The sequence below is a fragment of the Podarcis muralis genome, chromosome 2 (genome assembly GCF_964188315.1).
Source record: "Podarcis muralis chromosome 2, rPodMur119.hap1.1, whole genome shotgun sequence".
Classification (NCBI taxonomy): domain Eukaryota; kingdom Metazoa; phylum Chordata; class Lepidosauria; order Squamata; family Lacertidae; genus Podarcis; species Podarcis muralis.
In genome coordinates, this window is record NC_135656.1 from 66,566,814 (window position 1) to 66,586,149 (window position 19,336).

Here is a 19,336-nt window from a genome sequence, read left to right on the forward strand (position 1 = left end):
GTGAGTTACTTAGACATAAAAGAAATGAGAATGTGGAATGAGGTTCGAATCAAGAACAACAGCACCTCTCCCTTCTGGGGTTTTTAAGTAAACTTAAAACTTTTTAAGATGTTATGCTTGTCATCTGTTTCATATAAATTCTCTTAAATCAGTTGGAACATGAACCGTATTACAAGTTGAACTACAGGGCTTAAGAATAGCAAGACGTATGTTGCTGCTATCATTTTAAGATCCCAAAGTATATTGGTCATTGCATCAGTAACAAGTTCGTAATCTACTCCAATTATTTTTATATTGCATACTGTAACTGCATCCTATGGAGCTGTTGTTGATATTGAAATGAATTTTTTTAAAAATGTTGTTAGTTCTAGATAATTTGTCTTTAATGACAAAAGTATTGACAGCTTGTTAGAAATTCATTTGAGTTACTGTGCAAAAGTGAAATGTACCAAGAGCCTCATTGTTCTGTTGGTTGAAATTAGTGTCCTTAACATCCACACCAGCAGTGTGCTGTGCAATACGTGTAATGCAGAGAAGCACAGCAATTGCCCCACAGTTATTAAATTCCTTTCCTGGAGTCTTGCCAAATACTAACGGAGCCTCTTTCAGACACACTATGAGACCTCTTCATTTTGGCTGGCTTTTGGCTTCAAGATTTAAGCTCTCAATTGGGCTGAGGCTTTATGTCTTATTTGGCCTGACATTATCAGGATTTTTCTGTGTACTTTTATTATTTTAACCATTCCCTATTTCTGTGGATGGGGAAGTCTTGTGCTTTAAATATAATCCATAAATAAAAGAATGAATGCATGAACATAAGTAATTTCAGCAGCTGGAACCATGAGGAAGAAGAAATTTATCAACATAAATATAATGAAAAAAGACATGTACTTTCAAAGCACATGGTTATGTCTTCTGCTTTTAGTTCTGCAGAACAATTAGCACAGGTCTTAATGTTTAAACACAAAACAGATTAAGGATTTTACCTTTTCGTGACATTTGTAAACAGCCATATGCCTATCTCCCTTTTCATTCTTCTTCTTATTATTAACATTTATATCCCACTTTTCTTCCACTGAAAAGGCAGTCTCCCATCAAGGCATGGATAAAACCCAGATTTGTTTCACTTTAGCAAGACTACTGACTGCATTATGTTTCATCAGACCATGCCCTGGAACCACTTCTTACAATTCCCCAAATTTCTGAAGCCCCAAAATATGTGAGAGGCAGCACAACGGCACTAATGTCAGAAGTACCCAAATTCAAAGATCGCTTTATCACTGACGATTTTTGTGGTCTTAGACCCTAATCTGCAACATGAGAAGAACTAGAGGCCTACAGCAAATGTTTAGACTGTCCATTTCCAACATATACAATTCTTCCATTCCAGCTACCTAATCAGTACCCTAATGGAGAATGTCTCTGTGGGCTACTTTGGATATAATTATTTTGGCTTCAAAAACTTTATGCATCCTCTCAATTTCACTAGGATCTCTCTCCCCAACAACAAGACTTTTACCCCGTCTTGCCCACTTCAAAAGTGCTAAAACGAGCTAATAATATCAAAAATAGTTTTAAAACAAATCACTAAAATAAATGTATATAGCTAACAAAAATTAAACAGAGAAAGGGTGACAGATAAAAAAAGAAGCTATGCTTTCGTGCTCTTAAGCATAAAGGGATAGTGTCCCTGCAGTCCTCATCTTACAAGAGAGAGTCAACATTTTCTGAGGTTTAATCAAGGCTGCCAAATAATCTGGTCTTGGGACTGAAATTATTTGCTTGTTTATGCCATTGTATATTCAATTGCTGTTTATGTATGAACAACATAATTCAAGTGAATAACCTGTTCCTCTTTCTTTTTTCTTTTTTAAAAAAAGTCAAAGAATTTTTAAAATAATTTTCATTATGGCAGTTGAAGATTAATTGAAAGCCCTGGCCTGAAGTATCTGTATTTCTGCACACAATTAATATGACAAATTATGTTCCGATGTACTTCCCTGAGTGAGAAAGGCTGTAATTATGTTATGAGAGCCTATAACTGAAATGTATGTTTAAATAATAAATACGTGTTTCCAAAATCATTTTAAATCTACATATTTAACATGCATCTCAATCCTCAAAGTGCTGTGCTAGCAAAAGTCCTATTTTCTTCAATGGCACATACACCAGTGCAGAGTCTCAATAAATGGCTTGATAATCAGTTTCCATTTCATGCCTATAAATACTGCAATTACAAAGCTTGAATACATGCAAAATACATTAAAATTACAATATTTGCACTGCAAATTGCTTATGGTGTGTGCCTTACAGCAGCAAGACTATTTCACAATGAACACTTGAGAGCTCATGTCCTTTGTTTCTCAAATGCACATGTAAAATATTAATTTAGATCTAAAGCGGGAGGTCTAAATAAAGGTGCTTTTAAAATTTATCCCCTGCAGTTAACTGTATTCATTTCGGAGTGTAATGTAAACTGGATGAAACTGATTCTTAGCCCTTAAAAATGCTGTACCCCAATGCCAATATTTTCAATAGAGTTAGAAATATGAAAAGGAAGTATAAAAGAAATTAATCTTTTAAATGAAGGTTCCATACCTCTGAAGAAAGAAACAGATTACTTGTTTCGTTTGTGGGGGGAGCTCCCTGAATGACCACATTTAAAGGAAAAGATGCAGTATGGTTCAACTTTGCACAGGGGACAAGGTACCTAAGATGGGGCTCACATTGAAATATGTGCATTCCACGCCTCACAGTACAGCAATGGCACCTTGGGAGAATCTTGTTTATTTAAGCATCATGGTGTAGCATCTCTTGCAGCCAATGGCACAGCTGCCAGTGCCTTATTGGTCAACCAAATTTCCATGAAGAAAATAAAGATGAAGTTCACATCTTTAGTGGTACCTACTGTAAAATGATCCCTCATACTTTTCAAGAACCAAAGACCAAACTGCAAAACTGCTGTGGCAACCATAAAAATCAAAGAAATGTTGTCTTCTTGGCTAGACCTTATGTAACATATGATCAAATGCTTATTCATTTGAGAGTGCCTGTCAAACATACAGGCATTCACATGTTGCAATCATCACTTGGAATGATACAACTTCAGAATGGGACATATGAATATAAGAGGCCTTATATACTGAGCTGCATCATTGGTTCATCTAGCCCAATGCTATCTACTGTGACTGGAAATGGCGCCCAATGTCTTAAGCATAAATCATTCCCTGCACTAATACCTGAGACACTTCAACAGCAGATTCTGGGGATTCTAGGATGCTTTTCATGCAAAGGATATGCTCTACCACAGAGGTATGGCTTCTCCCCTAAGTGCATGTCATACATTTCATTGTGATTTTATATACAGTATGCTGGAAGCCACCCAGAATGACTGGGGAAACCCAGCCAGATGGACAGGGTTTAAATAATAAAGTTGGTTTTGTTGTTGTTGTTGTTGTTGTTGTTGTTGTTGTTGTTAAACCTTCTTCTCATCTTGGCATAGTTTCCCCATTCACATTGAATTCTCCCTTCACATTGAATTCTCCTTTGTCACAGCAAACGGGTGAATCCATCAATTACACTTTCAATTTCTTACTTTTCCAATCTTAAATCCAGTACTCCACATTTCCACATCATTTTGCAATATATATATATTTTAAAAATGCATCATGAACATTCCTCAGCATTTTTGTGAATTTCTCCTAATATTCACATTTGTGTGCAGTTTTGCAACAGATACACATTTCAGCAAAGGAATGTCCCCCCAAATAATGCATTTTTGTTATGTTATCTTAACTGACAAATGCATTTTAATGCACACTCTACCCCAATGTATACACTTTTTATACATCACTTGGCTGAAGAACTGCATTGCAAAATTCAAAGAAGTGCGGATTTTGGAAGATGGTTGTTTTGATTCTCAGATTGTTGTTGTTTTTTTCAAAAATGGTAATTAGTTACGTTCTCCTTTAAATCCAAACTGAATCTTCCTCATTCCTGGAACAGCTTCACTACACTCTCCTGCCATTTGAAGCTTGACAATTTTTTGCAAGTCTCAATGTGTGTGTGTGCTGGGGATGTTCTTCTAATAATTTGTTGGCACATGAAGATCTCCCACATCAGAGATGATTGCAGATTGACAGTAAGCCTTTTCCTTACTAGTTCTCCAGATGTGGAAGATCTTGACATAAGAGGCACTCAAACAAATGATCTATTATATCACATGAGCACCTACACATTTCAATTGCCTCTAAAGCTGCCATTTTCAAATCACTTTTTGTGAAGTAGTCCCATTATAGTCCAACAACTGCTATTGGATTAAGTAATTTCAACAGCCATGTCACCACTGACATGGCCGCAAATTTGTGGCATAAATTGACGGGAAATAGAAAAGGAAGGAAAATGTCAACAAATGAGTAGAGAAAATGATTAACTAAGGTATGGATATTGCAGCACAAAGAATATAAAGTCAGTGGCCCCATTCACACACCATGCTAAGCCCAACCATGTTTTAGCACCAACATACAAGATCTTGAAGAGGAGGTCACAACTACCTTGCTCCTCCCCAGTTGTTCAGCTGCCGCGTTGAACTTAGCCATAGTTTAATAAGTCATTTGGATGGCTTAGTAAGTCATCTGGAATATGGTTTGGTTCTCTTGGACAAAGAACAAGCAATAAATCATAGGACCAACTTTGGCTATAGTTCATGGCTAGTCTGGAGAGCGCTAAACCATAAGCCAGGGTTCAGGTGACACACTAAATCAAGCTATGGCATAGCACAGCACAATGCAACAGAGGAATGACCAGGGAGCAGCAAAACAGTTTTGAGTTCCTCTCTTGGGGCCTACATACTTGCACGTTCACACTAAATCATGGTTTGCCAAAACGAGTTGTACCTGGTTAAAAAAAATAAGAATGATAATTAAGGGCTGGATTATTTTATTCATGTTCAGGCAAATTAGGGTAACTGAGACTACCAGTGGTTGGTTTTTTCCCCCGGGGGGATGGTGACATAGATTATTATATTTTAGAATGTCAATAGACTGACTAGAACTGATAATGTGAACAAGGACAGTGGCACTATATTTGTGCCAAGGGTTGCTCCAGTGATTTTATATAAAATGGGAGGAATAAGAAAATCTTTCTCATTGTTACTGCAATAGAACAGGGCCTAAAAGAAAGAAAGCTGGCTATAAACTAGACAAAGTTACTGGATATTAATGTGCAGACAACACCTACCTCACTCCAGACCAGCATGGTGCCGAATATGACCTGTAACCCATCAAAGAAATTGTCTCCTATGATGATGACAGTGGCACCTCCTGTAGTCCATCCTTCACTTGGACTGATGGCTTTGATACATGGGGTAGCTGCTTTCCAACACACATGAAAAAGAAGTATTCGGCTGTTAGAACAAGATTTTAATGATAGAAGACTTGAGAGGGGGAAGGGGAGGAAAAGCTTTGATTTTCTTTCTCCTATACTATGATGCAGGTTCTAGAGAGAGAGATCTCTCTACTTTGTGTGCGAGAGATCCCAAACCAGATCTTTGAAAAGGGAATGTTTGCCATTAAAATTTTATTTTGTTTCCATTGTTTCTCTTGAGAGGCTAATTGTGTTTGGCAGGCCATAGAAAGAAAATAGCAGCATTGCTGGCTGGAGCCTGACTAGAGAATAGAGCACATTTTTGTAACACTGAATTCAGGTCTCCACAAAACATGATCCTGGGCTGTCTTTGAGTTCCATTATAACAAAGCTCAAATTTTATTTGGAGAACTTACTGTGTCTAGAGTGTTCCTTGTGTCATGGAACCACTTCATCCAATTAATAAGTTTTATAAAATCATTTTTGAATTTTGTTAGCATGATATTACACAACCAATATGGTGTCATGTATTAGCAGTCGACTGCAAAATTCACATTTGTGAAAGAATTAGATGCTTTAAAATGTTCCTTTATTTTAATACCATGAAAGAAAGCAGCAGCGCTACACTTATCATAGGTTACCTATGCCTGTATTTCTCCCCATTGTTATAAAAACAACATGCCCAGTGAGTCCATAGTTGTATGTAGTTGATCAATCTTTTAAGGGAAGTAATTCTATGGGGAATTTTTTTTTTAATGGGCACAAGAGTCCATTGCAAATTCCACCTAAGTTTTCTAGCCTTAACACAATGGACTTGCCCAATCCTTGCTCCAATGGTCAAACTGACTAGCAGGACCAGCCTCCCATGATATATCCTCTATAATTCTTTGTACCAAGCTATGAGGCTGTGGGTGGGTCCACAGGTGGAGGCTGTAAGTGGGCAACCGGCCATCACTTTTCTAAAGGGCTTGCAAAAAGGCTTGAAAGAATGCATCTAAAGAGAGATGGGCCCAGAGGCTACTGACAAATTAGAGAGATTCCCTTGAATCCCAAATTGGGAGAGATTAACAAGACTTGGTCCTTTGGTGGTGGGCTAACTCAGTGACTGCACAGTTTTGATGTGCCAAGACTCGGAAAAGATTCATGGATTTGATCCTTTTGAGATGGATTTAGAACTATGCAGCTCCTGTGTGAAACAGCGGTTTTTTGTTTGTTTTTAATGGATTTTGAACAATTTGTCTATTGAATTGAGTTGACAAAAGTATTTGCCGGGTTGGTAGTTCCTATCACAAAGTGAAAACTGAAGGCTGTGAAAATCTGCCACATTCCTAATTATCAAACCCTTCACCTCATGCATGAACCTCAGAATAAGAAAATAATAAGAAAATATCGGGGGGGGGGGGTAATTGTGTAAATTTATTTCAAGGGGACTTTGCACACACACTTTTTGTGTAATGCAAGCAAGAAGGGACACTTTCTATTCCCACTCACCTTTTCTGTGCATCTATGCTGTGCTTCCTCGACGTGGTACCATCTGGAAGTTATGGACTACAACTCCAATCAGATCCAGCCAGTATGGCTGTGCTGGCTGGGGCTGATGGGATTTGTATTCCAAAGTCATCAGTTTGGCAAAGATTGTTCTATGAAATTCCTGAATTTGTATGTAAAAACCTGGTGCAAAGGGAGCATGCAAACTCTCTGCCTTGCATGCAATTAATTTGTGCAAGTTCAACTAGCCAGCTCTGAATGAATGGCAGATGGTTGAAATCGCACAAGCTAACTGTGCGTAGGGTGTGGTCATATTGGATCCTCCTTGGAATCTTTCCCCAGCCATTGTAGGGCAGGGTGGAGCTTCCCAATCCTTACACTTCAGATCAGGGTGGAGAAAACCACCCTTGTTTCGAAGGCTCAGGCGCTTCCCTCAGTGGTTCCTATGCACCACCTGTCTGAACATCTCTCCAAATATCAGTCCTTTGAAGCTTTTACCAGGCACATTCTGAGCAGCAGTTAGCACCAGGAGTCAGATAAGAACCAAAAGAAATGCTTTTGATTTCTGACTAATTTTCCAAGCAGTTTAAAGGAAGAGTTTATCTTTTCCAATATGAAAATTTCAACAGGAATATGAAGATTCTCAACAATTTACCTCACCCTTAGTTTGATGCATGCATAATTAACATGGCATGTATGAATTTTATCCAAATAAAAATGGTCTCAAGAAAAACATGCCAGAGGGTCCTGGATTCAAATTCAGGCCATCTTGGGTAACCTTGAGCAAGTTTCTCCCTCCCAGCCAAAGCCCCTTGCTAGAAAAATTAAATAATACAGATCCACTACACAGGACTGTCCAGAATATAGATTTGACACACTTTGTAATACACATGGAAGAAAGTAATAAAACTGTGTGTGTGGAATCACTTTGATTTCAATGCACTTGAGCACACTCAACTTTGGGTTGGATGTGTTCAACTCTGTGTTCACCATCTAAGCTTCTGCATTGTTCAGCAACAGAGGCAACTGGTTGAAAGTCATTTGCAGTTCTCCATCAATATTTTGGGGAGCAGCATGAAATACATTCAGAATTTGAATTTGTACAGTTTGGTAGCATGACAAGGCAGCTAAAACATATTTGTTTAAAAACAAAAATGAGAAACATTTTTACCAGTAATGCCATCTGCTAAAGTATAGGAGGACCTTAGATGTATACTGTACGAATGCTACTGTTGTTTCTATTTACGTATTAAGATTATTGCTTTGGCTAAGATTTCATACAAGATTTTGAGGTTTCTAAAAATGTCTGCCTAGTCCCTAGTCTGCCTTCTGGGAAATCTGGTCCTACTGCCTGCTCAAAAAGGGGAGTGAAGAATGGAAAGAAGCCCTTTCCATCCATTACACAGCATCAAGCTTTGCACCTCAAAAAATGAGCTAACGAAAGGAATCTTACAAAGCTACAGTCAAGGAATTGCTACATACACACTCAACTAACTTTGATATGTCTACGTTGGACTTGCATTTCACTCATAAAGCCATGCATGCATTAAAAACTCCAGAAAGCTTCTCACTTTTTTTTTAATAGCTCAACGCATGGTGCTGGGCTTACAGCTAATAAAAGCAGTTTAAAAATATCGCCCCACGCCCTCCAAGGAATCAAATGCTCTGATTAAATCAGAGCATGGATAAAATTAAAATTGCTTCTCAATTACACACTTCCTGATGGTACATGCATACACCCCACCACATAAGCAAACTTTAACCAATATTCCACATGTCTCAGTGGGAGGGGGATATTTTCTAGAAATTTACAAATAATTCATAGTTCAATGAGCACAATGAAACCTGCCATTCTCTCCCTTTCTCCTTTGGACAGGAGATTATTAGCAGCAGGAGGAAAGGAGTTATCTTGACTGTTTTCCTCCTTTTTAACAAAAGGGAAGGCATGGATGTAAAAATAAGGTTAACAGGTTCCAGGGTTTTAACTGGAAGTTTCAGGATTTTAGTCCCTTCTCACATCTGCAGGAGAAATGAAATCTCAGGATGAGTTCTGGCTTAACCTCCATTGCATGTCCATTTGTCTCCATGCCTGGCACAGCCAGGCCTTCTCCTGACCCACCAAGTGCTGTCGCCCCCCCCCCCATTTTATTAGCCCCTTATAAAACCCATTACTAAAGCACCAATTCAGCACTTTCAACTCCATGTCTCTGGAGGAATAAAGCCTTCCAGTTGCCTACATCTTTTTGTTGACAGTGAAGAACTCCAAATGCTATCGTGGCAGGCTGCATTATCAACAAGATAATCTATCCATTCACTCTTCACTAGTAGGGCTAGTACTAGTATCTTAAGGGATAGTTTTCAATTTTAAGTATCACCTTGAAATTTTATCCCCCCGTATCCAAAACAAAACGGTGTCTTCCTTCTTCAAGGCAACTGGGGGGGGGGGGGGGATTCAGTATGAAAATAGAGATGCCTCCTTCCTACCCTCTCTCAGAGCCACTTATTAACAAGATTGATGCTGTCCAATAAGACAATGTGATAAATAAACGGAGGCAGGAAGAAGCTAAAAAGCACTGAAATCAAAATTTGGTACAAAAGACATGGTTTTTAACAATGGGTATGAAAATTATATATTTGGTACTGAACTGGGAAAACAGTGAATTCTGTAGTAAAATAGTAGAATAGGGAGCCCAGATGTCTCAATCTGGAAGAAGCTGCAGGGTTTCTTGAAAAGCAGGATGACGACAGACAAACTCTCTTCTTTTGCATCCCAACTATGAGCCAATTCACATGGCCATTTAGGACAAAACCAGACATGCAGCTATATTTTGTAATAAAACCTAATCTAATCTGCATCTCAGTGAAGTTGGATAATATGTGATGTAATAACATAAAGCTGTGTTTGTAGAGGACAGCCTTTCAACAAAATGAAAAATGTTAGTGAAAGGACTTCTTATCAGCCACTGTTGCAAAAGAGGAATTGTTTGGACATATTGTCCACAGAAGATTGTTTAGGAAACCTTTCCCAAGGGCTTGGTGTTAATTGGGACGTCTTTGAAAAAGATTTGATGGTCAAAATGGATCTATACCAGTTGCTTGGTGGTTTTATGATTCATTGTCCTATTTTTGTTCTTTGAAGGACTCTTTGAAGCATTTGTGGGTCTTATTCTTGACTGCGTCTAACGGAGACTTTAAGCCTTTCCTCTTCACCTTTGCAGTGGCCCCAACTAAAATGACCTCCCAGCTGCTACTCACATAACCAAATGAAGGCTTTCCTTCTTTTGCTTATTGCAGCTTCAGTAAGGGCAGGGCAGGGTGGAGGGCACAGCAAGAGGGAAACCTACAATCCCACTGAGGGCCCTCCTGCAGCTGCTATTCAATGCGTAAATTACTTGCATTCAGATAATTAACCCCATGTCTAATTTGACCCTAGTTACCATTTTTGACATGGTTATTGGCCTTGGGATAGCAGCTCAAAGCATCCTGATCCTACACACCATCTAGAGCAGTGATGGCCAAACTCGGCCCTCCAGCTGTTTTGGGCCTACAATTCCCACCATCCCTGACCACTGGTCCTGTTAGCTAGTGAAGGAATGGGTTTCCCATTCTAAAATCTGACTGTGCAGTCAGTCTGAAACGGGCCACAAAATCCCATTTTTCCTTCTCCAAGGGTGCATTTTATGGTTAAGAGTACAGGAGCAGGAACATCTGTGATGTCAACTTACATGTATAAGCTTACGTGGCTGGATTCCTGGGGAAAGGGGGAGTGGGTGCCTGGAGGTTATATATACTGCATGGAATCTCTCATTTCTTTGGACTTGCTGTGAACTGACCACGCAAGTGCCTTCTGCTATCCGGAGAGCAGAATAAACTCTTTCTCTGAATCAGCCTCGGTATCATTTGACTTTCTCTCTCTCTCCCGGGAGCAACGCAGACCCCACCAATCGGTACAGTCTAATAAGGCTGCACTATGGATGATGGGAGCTGTAGTCCAACAACAGCTGGAGGGCTGAGTTTGACCATTGCTGATCTAGAGCAGTGGTTCCTAACCCCTACCGTATGCAACCCATGGGTCCACATTTACTTGGCATGGTGACTTATCAGTTTATTTTCACATGATTTTTGGACCTTAGGCCCTTGGTGGCCATTGGTTTTGTGCATTTTAGCCGTAAGTTTGTCTATTTTATAACCGTTACTTGAGACATTCAAGCAAAAATGAAAAAGCTTTTGATACCCACCCCACTTGTGGGCCATGAACGACAAGTTGGGGAAATGCTGCTCTAGAGGAGACCATAGAGGACTCTCTCTTCTCAGAAGCATGTCCACATCACATCACATCAAAATTTATTTTATTTATTATATTTATCGGCAGCTCTGCAACACAATGTTCTTTGAGCGGTGAACAAATAAGGCAACAGCTTAACAAGATCATAGGATTCAATCAAATAAACACTAAAAGCCAATAACCTAGGCAGTGCAGAGCAACTCTGAACTTTCAAGCTGACAAAAAAATCCAAGAGCAATCTCTTAAGCAGAGATGGTTCTACTGTCTGGCAGAATGAGGCAGGCAGCTCAGTCAGTAGGTGCTGGGGGCAGCTAAGGCAGCCCCTGCACCCAGCTGCTCTTCCTGAGCTCCCAGCTATTCCCTCCTGCTGGAAATCAGAGCTGTGTGCCACAAGGCCTATTATACAACTCCTATACAGTCCAAAGTTACCAGTGGCTGAATCTCCATTGGTGCTAGTCAGCAAAAACTCTTAAAGCAGGGTATTTGGGGAGGGGGTAAGATGGGGACAAAGCTGAGCTATCCAAGGATCCACTGGGTTTTTAAGTCAGTCTAGCTACTGGCAAGTTGTTTGTTTGTTTGTTTGCTATTGCTGCTGCTACTGCTGTCATTCTGGTTGCATCGCTATCTGTGCACCTCCCTGCAGAGTCTGCGAGCGGAGCAGGGAAGCGCCCTGTGCAATCCTGGCGCCGAGCGAGGATGGCACAGACGGCAAGCCACCTGATCTGCTTGCTGGCCCTCTTGTGGCGCAGACCTCCCTGGACGGAGGCAGGTAAGGGGCTCCGGGCACTTAGAGGGTGGCTTCACAGGAGGCCATCTGGGCTGCGATCTGGGTGCCTCTTACTTACGTGCAACGCCGAGCGCGCATTGGACCATGCGATGTAAACAATCTGGACCGAAGGCCCCCCCCCCTTAAAAAAGGTCAACAACTCTGGGAAATGAGGGAGGGGGCGCCAGAGAGATATGTGCACCACGCTGGATATGCTTAAGATTGCCCTGAAGTTGTGGGTGTGCAGGGGTGGGGTAGGGCTGATCCAGTTCTGTTTGCTGCACCAGCCTTGAATTGGCACAGCAAAAACTGCAGACTTTTAACGTCCCCCTCTCTCACTGGCAACAGTGTTGGGGCTCCAGACACAGCAGTTTTGCAGCAGCTGTTCTAAGTCTTGTTGCTGCCTGCTTGGGATTAGGACTGCACCATTACTCCCAGTTCACAAATCAACCAATGAAGTAAAATAGCATCTGTAAGAATGAAACTATTCGTCACACACGACATCAACAGAAGCAAAAGCAAATAACATATTTTTTTCCTATAGAATGCCAACTAGGTTTCCCCTATGCTTCTGAATGCAGAGCATTCTATACCATATAAAGTATGTGAAGAGACAAAAAAGTTGTTTTTATTGTTGTTGTTGTTGTTATTATTATTACTACCACTACTACAGTGCTGTGTTTGTGGTTTGGTTTTCTTTCATTTCTCCAGCCACTAAAGGTAGAGGGGAATTTCCTCCCTTCAAATGGTGACAATAAAATGATTACCCGGGCCTCAGTTTAGCATAATGGTTCAGAACTGCTCATAGCATATTGCAGACTTAAAGTGGAAATTATTAGGTAGCTGTTCTTTGTTATAATAATGATCACTCCACAAATAAAAGCTCTTCTCCCAAAGGTACTGCAAGGCACAAAATGCTAATTCTGAAGATTATGTGCTCGCTTTTATTAAATATTACTATGCCCTGTTCTGTTTGAGGGCTTCACTGCTCTGATTGTTTTATGAGTGCCATGTTAATGTCATCCCCATCTCGCTAGCAGCAGGCACACATTTTAGCTTTTGCAGGAGAATTGATCAAAGGCCACGTGCTGTGGGAATTGCTGAGAAAACACGGACAAGCGGTAAAAATCTAACTGATTAATTGGTTTAAATTTCATTTCAGGGTGTTGAACTTTGGCTTGGGACTCTAATACTACACTAAGAGTCAGGGCCTAATTACCAGATTTCCAATTTGCCTCAGCACAATGGCACAGACAGAGGAAAATGAATACTAAAAATAATTATAATGGGGAGGGGGGAACCTTTTCTGCTCTGTACTTATTTAACCGCTAATGCTCTGTGTGGGCAAACAGTTTTACTGGGGAAGCCTCCAGCAGCGCCTGATGGGCCACCGGGGTATCTAATGACACAAATAAATTAAGAAGCTAGTGGCAGCGTCAAAGATTCTGATTTGCCAGATCGAAGGGACAGTGATGCAGATGCCCACCAACACACAGTGGCCCCATCACCCCCATTCATTAGTAGCTAGAATTCATGTAAGCAATGTGCCTGGCTTCCACTCTCAAAGAGAAACAATCTATTACATTGATAAAACACACATACACACAGGGAGCGGAAAACTGTGCTTACTTTGGAGTTTATGGGTGGGCCTTGAGAATAAGGGTTAATTGAACTCAGAAGTTCAGGCTTACTGAGGCGAATTAGTGCCATGTACAGCTATCATCAAGGTCCTGCCGTTGGTCTTGTAATCTATTTGTGCTGTGATTAATACACAGTCCGTGCTGGTCTCAGGAAGAAAGACCCAACCCCTAGCCCTCTTCTCTAATATTCATCATGAAACATTGGCTTAGCTTCCATATTCCATAAGAGGAGGCTCCAGCAACGATGGACGTCGTCAGAATTGAGCTATGAGCATATATGCATTTGATAACGTCTGAAAAGGGCAAATGCAATCTAACTGCACAGAATCAGTTCAACGAATTAAAGCAAGACGCAGCCGAAAAGCAACATCTTTAAAATGTAAAGCAAGAATTACAGGAGAGACAAACAATTCTGATTAAATAAATTTGGACTGGGTTTAAAATGGTCCTAGGGGAAAATATTTGTCCAAAGATCTTCAAGCAAACCAATTAACAGACTACATCAAACAGTCCTTAGAGCGATGGAAATGGAAATTCACAATCAGGTTAGCTCTCTGTACAACTGGGCCTCGGGACTTAATACAGCCTATAGTCAATATAGTATTGAGTCTACAGTGATTATCCTTGAGAAGGGTGGCTAGATACTATGGCAGTAGAACCAAGGGCTCACTCACACAGTTTTGAAGATCAAGTTCTGCAATTTGCATATGCAGCTAACAACGTTGTATAGGAATTGTGCTTTCATGTTCCCAGAGACATAAGAAACACTATCTCTTGTTGCCTACCCACCCGCCCATTCCTACTGCACTCACAAAATCTCTTTAAAATAAAGTTCATGCGACTAGGTTCCTGTTCACTGTGCAAGAACAACGGTTCACATCCCACAGGAACAAAAAGACAGCATATTCCAGTAATGCTAAATAAGCATGAGGGCTGCACTTTCAGCAAACACTAAACACTTTGAGAGGTCAAAACAAATACATAAAACAAAGCTGTTTTAAATCAAATCAAGTCATTGGTCCATCAAGATTAATACTATAGTGGTACCTCGGTTTATGAACTTAATCTGTTCTGGAAGTCCATTCTTAAACCAAATCCATTCTTAAACCAAGGCGCGCTTTCCCTAATGAGGCCTCCCGCCGTCGGTGCCCTTCCACCGTTTGGCTTCCGTTCATAGACTGAGGTAAAGTTCTCAAACCGGGGCACTACTTCTGGTTTTGTGGAGTTTGTAAAATTCATAAACAGGACTGTTCTTAAACCAAGGTACCACTGTATATATCCTAACTGTCTGCAACTTTCTAGGACTCCTGGTATTGCCTAGTTGTAGCCTTGGGATTCTTCCTCTAAATCTCCCAGAATGTGCAGCTCTCCTTGAAAATAATTGTGATTTATATATACATCATCATCATGATTAGAGGAGAAATTTGATTTAATTTTAATCAAATTTAAATCTGAGTCTATCACATTCCAAAACAATATGTGAATCACAACACAGCTATCCTTTTAAATTCATACTTCTCCAAATTTAGCAATGTAGTTCTCCAACAAAACAATGTTTACAAAAACCAGAGGCTTTTCTCCTGGGCATGGTGGGCCAATTGGTGCCAAGGAAGGACAGAATTTTTTTCATGTATGCTACCACAGCAGCAAGAATTCTTCTAGCAAAGTATTGGAAGACGCAGCAGCTACCCACTCTGGAAGAATGGCAAGTGAAGGTGATTGACTACATGGGAATGGCAGAGATGACCGGCAGAATCTGTGACCAGGGGAGTGAGACAGTGGAAGAAGATTGGAAGAAATTTAAAATATATCTTAAAAATTGTTGTAACATTGAGGAGTGCTGAGATGCCATGGTGTTAAGAAACAGAGAATTGCAGCTGTAAATCATAAGTTTAAGGAAATTATAATGAAGATGAGTTAATTAATTAAATGGAGGGTTGCTGAGAAAAGGTAAAAATAAGGATGCAGAAAAAGGGAGGTATGGGGAAGTCCGGGAACTAAGGTGAAGGAAAATAAGTTTATGAAATTATACATGTTTATTTGTTTGTATGTTTTGTTTTGTTTTATTGTTTGTTTTTAATACATGTTTGGAAAATTAATAAAAATTATTTAAAAAAACAAAACAAAACAATGTTTACAAAAATCCGTATAAAACAATTCCTTCCAGTAGCACATTAGAGACCAACTAAGTTAGTTATTGGTATGAACTTTCATGTGCATGCACACTTGTATCTGAAGAAGTGTGCATGCACATGAAAGTTCATACCAATAACTAACTTAGTTGGTCTCTAAGGTGATACTGGAAGGAATATTTTTATTTTGTTTTGACTACGGCAGACCAACACGGCTACCTACCTGTAACTAAAAATCCATATATTAGGGCAAATCACTTGCAAAAGTGTGTACATTAGTCAAAATGGCATATAAAAATGTGTTTGTTAGGAGAAATTTGTACTAAAATGCTGGTGAATTTTTGTGAAAAAAATCAATCAATCATTAATTGCTGCAAAATGTGGAGAATGGAAATTAAGATTGGAAAAATTAGAAACTGAGAGAACTGAAGTTGACAGTTCTTTTCAACCCTCATAATAGCAATAATAGTGGGGTGGTTCCCCCAGGTGGTCCACTGAGGTCACCTTTATCTCCGCTTCATTTTCTAGTTGCCACTGCAGTCATTGCTAATATAATATTCATTTGAAAACCCACTCCTAATGAATCAAGTAAGTAGAATGCTGCTTAGATGTGAAATATGACATTTTAGAGAAACGTACCTCAAAGTGGTAACTTTTTTTTCTAAATAGTGTGAAAATAAATTATACGGCTTTACTATAGAATTTTATTTGTCCATTTATGGTCGTCAATTTAACTGCCAAATAATTTTTTTTAAGTTCTGTATTTGTAAACAGCACAAGGGGGGAAACTGTTTTGTGTCATCCCCTAGTTAAGTGCTTAAATAAATACTTATTGATTTTGTTTTCATCTTCAGCCAGTCACTATGCCTAGAAGAAACAAGGGCAGAGATTTCGTTACAGTGCTTTTGCTTGACACTTACGGAGGCACAGAGTATCATTTGCTGTATTTTGAAGAGGGTATGCTATGTGCAGATACCATGGGAGCCTAAAATGGTAACTGTGTAGGGCTGGCTGTTGATTGATGCTGGAGACCACGTGTCCTTGCAGACAAACAGGGGTGTGCTGCTGCCCTTATGTCCTGCAAGAGATGTTGCACTAGATGGGCCTGATCCAGCAGGAATTTTCTTATGCTCTGGGGGTGAACTTCCATCTGGCTGGCCAGGAGTTCAGCTGGCTGCTTGCTTTTATTTGGTCTAGCAAAATACCCTTCAATAATTCTGAAACATTTTTGGGGGTGGGGGAAGAAGAGGTAGCAAACTCAAATTCATTTCACCCTGGAAGAGCTCCCCTCTTAACCCAGTTCCAACACAAATTATCCTTTTGGGGCAAACAGGGATGGGAATCTGGTATTCTTGTTGTTGCTGAGCTACAGTTCCCCTCCTGGTGGATACAGAAGTCCACCTATATCTGGAGGGCCACAAGCTTTCTATCTCTGCCTTAAAGGAATGTGAGGAGGGAACTGGGTTCAGAGGAGGCACATCTTTGAAGCACAGTTCTTTCCTTTCCCTCGTTCTGAGGGTTCCAAAATGGAATTCTTTCCTATCACCCACACAGCTAAAAGTTGGTTACATATATACTCCAAGGAACCCCAATTACTAGACTTCTGAAAATGGGAAAGTTGTGTACTTCTCCCTCTTAAAAGAAAAAGCAAACTGAAAGGGTTGCATTCAACACATCAGTGTAGAGTTCCACTTCTTCTCCACCCACAAAAAAGTCTGCTTTAGAAGACACCCGCCTCAATCTTCTGGAGCAGATTTTGAGGGGACAGGGGAGGGAGTTCTGTTGTGCACGCAGAAGTCTATTACATGAGCAGAGCCAGTGAGCCAGAGTATTCTCAAATAATTAAGGCCTTTCTGCATTTTCCACAAAGTTGACACTTGGTATACATGTAGTATGAGACATCCCTATTTCTACAGGAATGTGAGAACATGTTTTTACTAGAGGTTTGCCAAAATTGGATTTTAAACTTTATTTTTTAAACTTTCATATGTGGTTGAAAAGCACCTCCATTTTTCAGGATGCCTTCACGTGCCTCTTCAACAATTTGTCCTTTCCACTCCACCCCACAAAGCCCAGGGCATTAAAAGGAACTGTGAAAAAGACCTCACTGTGTTGAAGACCCCCAGGAGCCTGTCCCTGAGGCACAGATCAGGGAAACTCATCACACTGGAAAGCAAAACAGCTTGTGTAATGCAGGAGGTTCCGAAGTTCCCCAACCTGCTTGAACTAAAATGTAAGCAGAGACCCTTACATACTCTCTGTAAGCTTAGAGAAGCCCAAGGAGCATATGAAGATTTGTTTGTTTTGATTGCAGAATACACTCACTTCACACACACACATTTTGTTGTTGTTTAGTCATCTTAGTCGTGTTCGACTCTCTGTGACCCCATGAACCAGAGCATGCCTTGGAAACTCTCACTTTCTTCTCAAAGCTTCTCCTTTTTAATGCCCATGGAGTTTTCTTGGCAAAATACTGGAGTGGTTTGCCAGTTCCTTCTCCAGGTGGATCACATTTAGTCTAAACTCTTGGCTATGACCTGTCTGTCTTGGGTGGCCCTTCAAGGCATAGCTCAGAGTTTCTTGGAGTTATTCAAGCCCCTTTGCCACGACAAGGCAGTGATCCACACATGTCTCTTAGCATCTCTCCATTGGGTTAGCCTCCTAATATGCAATACAGCACTATGTAGTGCTCTTCTTCTAATGAAAAAAGGTGCCGGTACTGTGTACTCTTGAGTACCTGCAGAAAAACAACAACACTGGTCCTATTGCATGTATTCAGATGTTCCACTGAAATTGGTCATATTTACTCCCAGGTATTACAGTCTAACTGATCTAAATACTAAAAAAGGTAAAGGTAAAGGTACCCCTGCCCGTACGGGCCAGTCTTGACAGACTCTAGGGTTGTGCGCCCATCTCACTCAAGAGGCCGGGGGCCAGCGCTGTCCGGAGACACTTCCGGGTCACGTGGCCAGCGTGACAACGCTGCTCTGGCAAGCCAGAGCCGCACACGGAAACGCCGTTTACCTTCCCGCTAGTAAGCGGTCCCTATTTATCTACTTGCACCCGAGGATGCTTTCAAACTGCTAGGTTGGCAGGCACTGGGACCGAGCAACGGGAGCGCACCCCGCCGCGGGGATTCGAACCGCCGACCTTTCGATCAGCAAGCCCTAGGCGCTGAGGCTTTTACCCACAGTGCCACCCGCGTCCCTGATCTAAATACTAATGTGGTGTTAATATATACTCCACTTATCTTCTTGAGAAACCGTATCTTCTTGAGAAATACTGCTGTTTGATGCATTTCCCCTCAAACCAGCTTCCATCTGATTTGAAAATACAAGCCACATTCACTTCAGTTAAGCTGAGGTGTGTCCATTTGAGACGGCTGTTGTGCACATACAGACGGCAGCTTCCAGGAATTGGGGGGGGGGGAGAGTTGCAGCCATAGGGAATCCAAACAGGTAATGTGCATTGGACAAAGACATTCCCAGCCCCACTCCCTCTGATGTGCACAGCAACGTGCAAATGAGACTGGAAATGCTGTAGGGAAAAACGAACTCACTGCGCTTTCAGCTGCTAATGTGTACATGGCCCAATATGGACTATAATTCTGCAGAGCAATTGAAAGGCGAACTTTGCGCTACTTATTCCCTACCAGTTCTAC

The 19,336-nt window shown here is 40.7% G+C and overlaps 1 protein-coding gene across 7 annotated transcripts in view; it reads right to left on the minus strand.

Moving 5' to 3' along the window:
* The window catches only part of EBF1 (EBF transcription factor 1), a 383,413-nt gene that overhangs the window by 85,774 nt on the left and 278,303 nt on the right, over positions 1–19,336 (minus strand). For 4 of the 7 annotated variants that reach the window (XM_077924631.1, XM_077924630.1, XM_077924634.1 and 1 more), the window contains exon 9: positions 5,239–5,369. In XM_077924631.1, coding sequence (XP_077780757.1) covers positions 5,239–5,369 — 131 coding nt within the window. Of the gene's footprint in view, positions 1–5,238; positions 5,373–19,336 lie in introns of all 7 variants that reach the window. The other 3 variants (XM_077924635.1, XM_077924629.1, XM_077924632.1) reach the window with 1 other exon arrangement.